This window comes from Mangifera indica, unplaced genomic scaffold (genome assembly GCF_011075055.1).
Source record: "Mangifera indica cultivar Alphonso unplaced genomic scaffold, CATAS_Mindica_2.1 Un_0010, whole genome shotgun sequence".
In the NCBI taxonomy this organism is placed as follows: domain Eukaryota; kingdom Viridiplantae; phylum Streptophyta; class Magnoliopsida; order Sapindales; family Anacardiaceae; genus Mangifera; species Mangifera indica.
The window spans coordinates 111,617-115,496 of record NW_025401102.1 but is presented as its reverse complement, the minus strand read 5'-3'; the positions used below and the strand labels follow the sequence as shown (position 1 = coordinate 115,496).

At 37.0% G+C, this 3,880-nt stretch overlaps 1 protein-coding gene across 1 annotated transcript; it reads right to left on the bottom strand.

Moving 5' to 3' along the window:
- Window positions 1-1,418: 1,418 nt before the first annotated feature.
- Window positions 1,419-3,637, bottom strand: LOC123205630. Its single transcript, XM_044622640.1, has 2 exons — window positions 3,217-3,637; window positions 1,419-1,909 (listed from the first exon to the last, which is right to left on the bottom strand). Exons 1-2 carry the CDS (start codon window positions 3,569-3,571, stop codon window positions 1,587-1,589), a joined length of 678 nt encoding a protein of 225 aa, XP_044478575.1. The 5' UTR covers window positions 3,572-3,637; the 3' UTR covers window positions 1,419-1,586.
- Window positions 3,638-3,880: the final 243 nt, after the last annotated feature.

Sequence of the window (3,880 nt, the reverse complement as noted above, 5' to 3'; positions counted from 1 at the left end):
TCCAAGCGTTTAATATACATACCAAAAGCTAAAGGTATGTGCCTAACTGTTAATATTACAAAGCACAAAAAGTTGAATGACTATTTTCCGCCTAACTTTGATGAATCAATGATTTTTTCATTCTTCAAATTTGAAAAGTTTATTTATTCATCGACAATTTACCGTTGTTAATTATCATTGTCATGTGGAATTAGCCCAAAACCATTTACAACTCCTATCACCCGCACACCCCACCACAAATATTACCAACACAGTACCTTCACCACCCCCCTCATACCTTGGACAAGCAATCTCTCCCCTACGCTCAGCATCTCTCACATCTCCGTCACACACAACTTTTATGTCTTTCCTTTGTCTTCTTCCCTAGAACCTCAATACCAAAAACGCTAAAATGCCTTCACCTTTCGAAACAATCATCTATAATCGCCACTTGGGCTTTTTAATCTAGCAATCAATCTTTTCCTCTGTTATCTTTCTTATCTCAAACTCTTCTCTCTCGTTCAGGTTCTTCTTTCCTCACTTCCTTATCCCTTTTTACTCTCTTTCTCTTTTCCCATGGAACTTTCTCTTTTTCTCTCTCCTTTGCGATCTCCCTGGCCCCTCTCCCCCCTCTAGCTCATCCTTGCCTCCTTTTTCATGGAAATGGTCATCATGCCGAGGGGCATGTCAATGGCATGCATTTGCTGGGTGAAGAAGGCTTTATTCTTCCTTTTTCGTCACCTTACCTTATTGCCACTGGCAACCCCCGCTCTTCCCCTCACCTTCTCAATTCACCAACTAGCCTCAATAACAGTTCTGCTTTTTAACTACCCTCATTCTACCTTTTCTATCACCCACTCATCCTTTCAAAAGCAAAGTTCATTTTCCGTCCCCTTACCTCACGGCCACAAGTAACCTCCATTCTTCTCACCTCTTCAACCCACCAACCAACCCCAAAAAGGGCTCTACTTTTTAGCTGGCCCCTGTCCTTCCATTTCCATCCCCCGCTCATCTTTTTAAGAGCAAAGACATTGAGGATTGTTTGATTTTAAATCTGTTGGGTTGAATCTATTGTATTTCTTTTTATTTTCCAGGGAATTGAATATCTTTTAGAAAAAAATGAGGTGACTGAAGAGATTTGAAAAATGGATCTGGTTTTGAAAAACAGAAGTATTTCAGATGGGAAATTGACAGTTAGCCAATTCAAAAATCAAAACCGATGACTAAGACGCAGGTCTTTGACTTCCACATTATAATTTTTATGATGTCTTCACCTAAAAATACTTATAGGCAAAATCATTTGCCGATGATCCTTCTAAAGGGGATTTTGAAGTGCTTTTTGTTAAAAAAAAAAAAAAAGTGTTTTCTACTTGAAAGCTCTTTTGATAGAAATATTCTCTAATGCATTCTAAAACCAAAATAAGTGGGACTGCCCAAGATTTCATGGTGAAGAAGATGCAATCCAACCATTTAATTTCCTGCAAATCAAACAAAATGTGAAAATCAACATATACATAGAATGGACATACTAAGTTTATTGAATGGAAAAGTAATTTTAGGAAAAGCAATTCTGCACAAGTACTTCGTGAACTAGCTTATGAATACTACTACAATGATGCAATGAATTCAAGGATAAGAGTCACCATCTCAGCATCATATTCAGGGCCTTCCATCTGGAAGTGGCTTACTCCTTCAATTAGATGAGTTTCTACTCGCCCCTTTGCAGAATGCAGCTTGTTCTTCAGCTGTTTTACACTGGTAAACCCGTCCCGCGTTCCCATAACAAAGAGCTTCGGCTTTGGGGTTTCAAGGACGTTTTTATGGTGTCGCCCAAATAGGATTGAAGCTAGCATACCAAAAGGGTACCCCAAACTTACATAGCCAACAACTTGTGGAATCTCCTGAACCGCAGAACCTGCAATTGGTGCACCTGATAACAGATGGTAAGGAATAGATTAGTTACTCCGAGATCGAACATGCTTTCACCTTCATAATTAAAGTGGTACAAAACCCAAGTTTCATATATCATTTGATGCCAGAAAATACAATGTTATTATCATATTAATTGCAAGAGTTAATCAACACAGCAGAGAAGATATTGTAACTGTAAAACACATGAATCAAAGAGAAAAATTTGTGAAATGCTAATTGATTTCATCACCGAATAATCCATTTCTCGATATTCATTCAATTATCAACACCAAGATGAAAAAGGTCTGGCTTCACGCTTCATCAATAAATATGACACCAAACAAACCCTCAATAATGAAGATTAGTACTTCATTTGCATTTAAGGCAGTAAAGCATTGAGAGGAACTAATTTTACCGTGAATAGAAGTAATGTAATCCATTGAGGATCAACTTCAGTTACGAAAACTGTAGAGCCGAGAACTAAGAAAAGAATAAGATCATGCCCACACTAGAATGTGTTACAGTGTTACTAGATTATAATTCCAATTTCACCACTTAAACAAAAACATCAAAGGATATTGTCCCTATGCAATATCACCAATATAGATCCTTGAATTAGAAGTAAAATAACCAACTAATTATTGCATAACCACCTAAGCTTCAGTATATGACTTCAACCAAATCCAAAATGCTCCTGTCAGAAATTCTAGAATTCATGTAACCAAAACTAGGTATCACATGAAACTCTTGAAGAGCACCAACCAATTTACAAAAGCATAGATGCAAAAAACTGAACCTAGAACAATTTACATCAACAAGCAGAAGATTCAAGTCCCCAGTTCAAATCAAACTTCAAAAGTTAAAATATGACATATCCAACAAGCAAACGTAAACTCAAACAACTTGAAACCATAAAGCTTTCCAACATAATCTAATCAAAACTTCCCTGCGACCTAAAGCATAACAACGAATTTTCCCATATGTGCCAAAAGTTTCTTTTTCTGGTTATTTTTGTAATTGCTATACTCGAATCTCCAATCCGAAATCACAACTTCAAAAGTTAAACCAAGCGCACTTTTTATACTAAAAACTGAAAAATACAAACTTTATCCACTAAATCTAATCAAATTACACCTGTCCCCATTATATATCAAAAGTTTCCTTCTTTAATTTCGCAATTTTTTATCCTTACCTAGAATCTACACAGATCTAACCATTCATCAATCAAAACACATCCGTAACTTACCAAAACAAGAATCAAACATGATCACCAAGCCACAACAAAAATAGAAAGCAAATGAACAAAAACACGCAACGAAATCATACCTGCAGAAGAACCCACCAACAAGATCCTATCAGTGGAGAGATTTTCACAAACCCATTTGCAGACAGCAACCACATCCTTAACTTCAGCAAAGCCGGTAAGGGAAGCTCTTCCATTGGACTTCCCAACACCCCTCATGTCAAAAGTCACAGCCCTGTAACCCTTACCAGCCAGCCCTGAAGCTATGCCTCTCAGGAGGCCTTGGCAGCCGCCCAATACTGAGTAAGGGTGGACCAAAACAATCACCAAATGGTCATCTTTTAAGTCCTTTTCTTCTCTGGGTTTGAACACTCTGGCGTGGAGCTTCACCCCATCAGAAGTTTCGACTGTGCATGACTCAATTTTGAAGTTTGACATGGAGGAATGACATAAAAATGGAGGTCAATTATATAAGATAATGGAAGTAGGTATTTGTTTTGCCAGCGAACAATCTCAACTTCATTTTGTTTAACTTCGGAAAATGAAATCACACATTTTACTGTTTATAAGGGAAAATACCATTTAGTCCCTAAGGTTTGCTAAGAGTCCCTGTTTAAATTTTGCAATAACATTTTAATCCCTGATAATAAGACACCTTTTATTGATTAATAGAACAGAATTTTATTGATTAATAAAAACTAAAATATTTAGGCCAAAGGACTATTTTCATCCAACTTTTAGTCCAAT

Coding starts and splice junctions, on each gene's coding strand:
- LOC123205630 (XM_044622640.1), bottom strand. CDS start 3,571: ATGTCAAACTTCAAAATTGAGTCATGCACAGTCGAAACTTCTGATGGG. Junction 1,910..3,216: donor GTTGGTGGGTTCTTCTGCAG/GTATGATTTCGT, acceptor ATCTGTTATCAG/GTGCACCAATTGCAGGTTCT.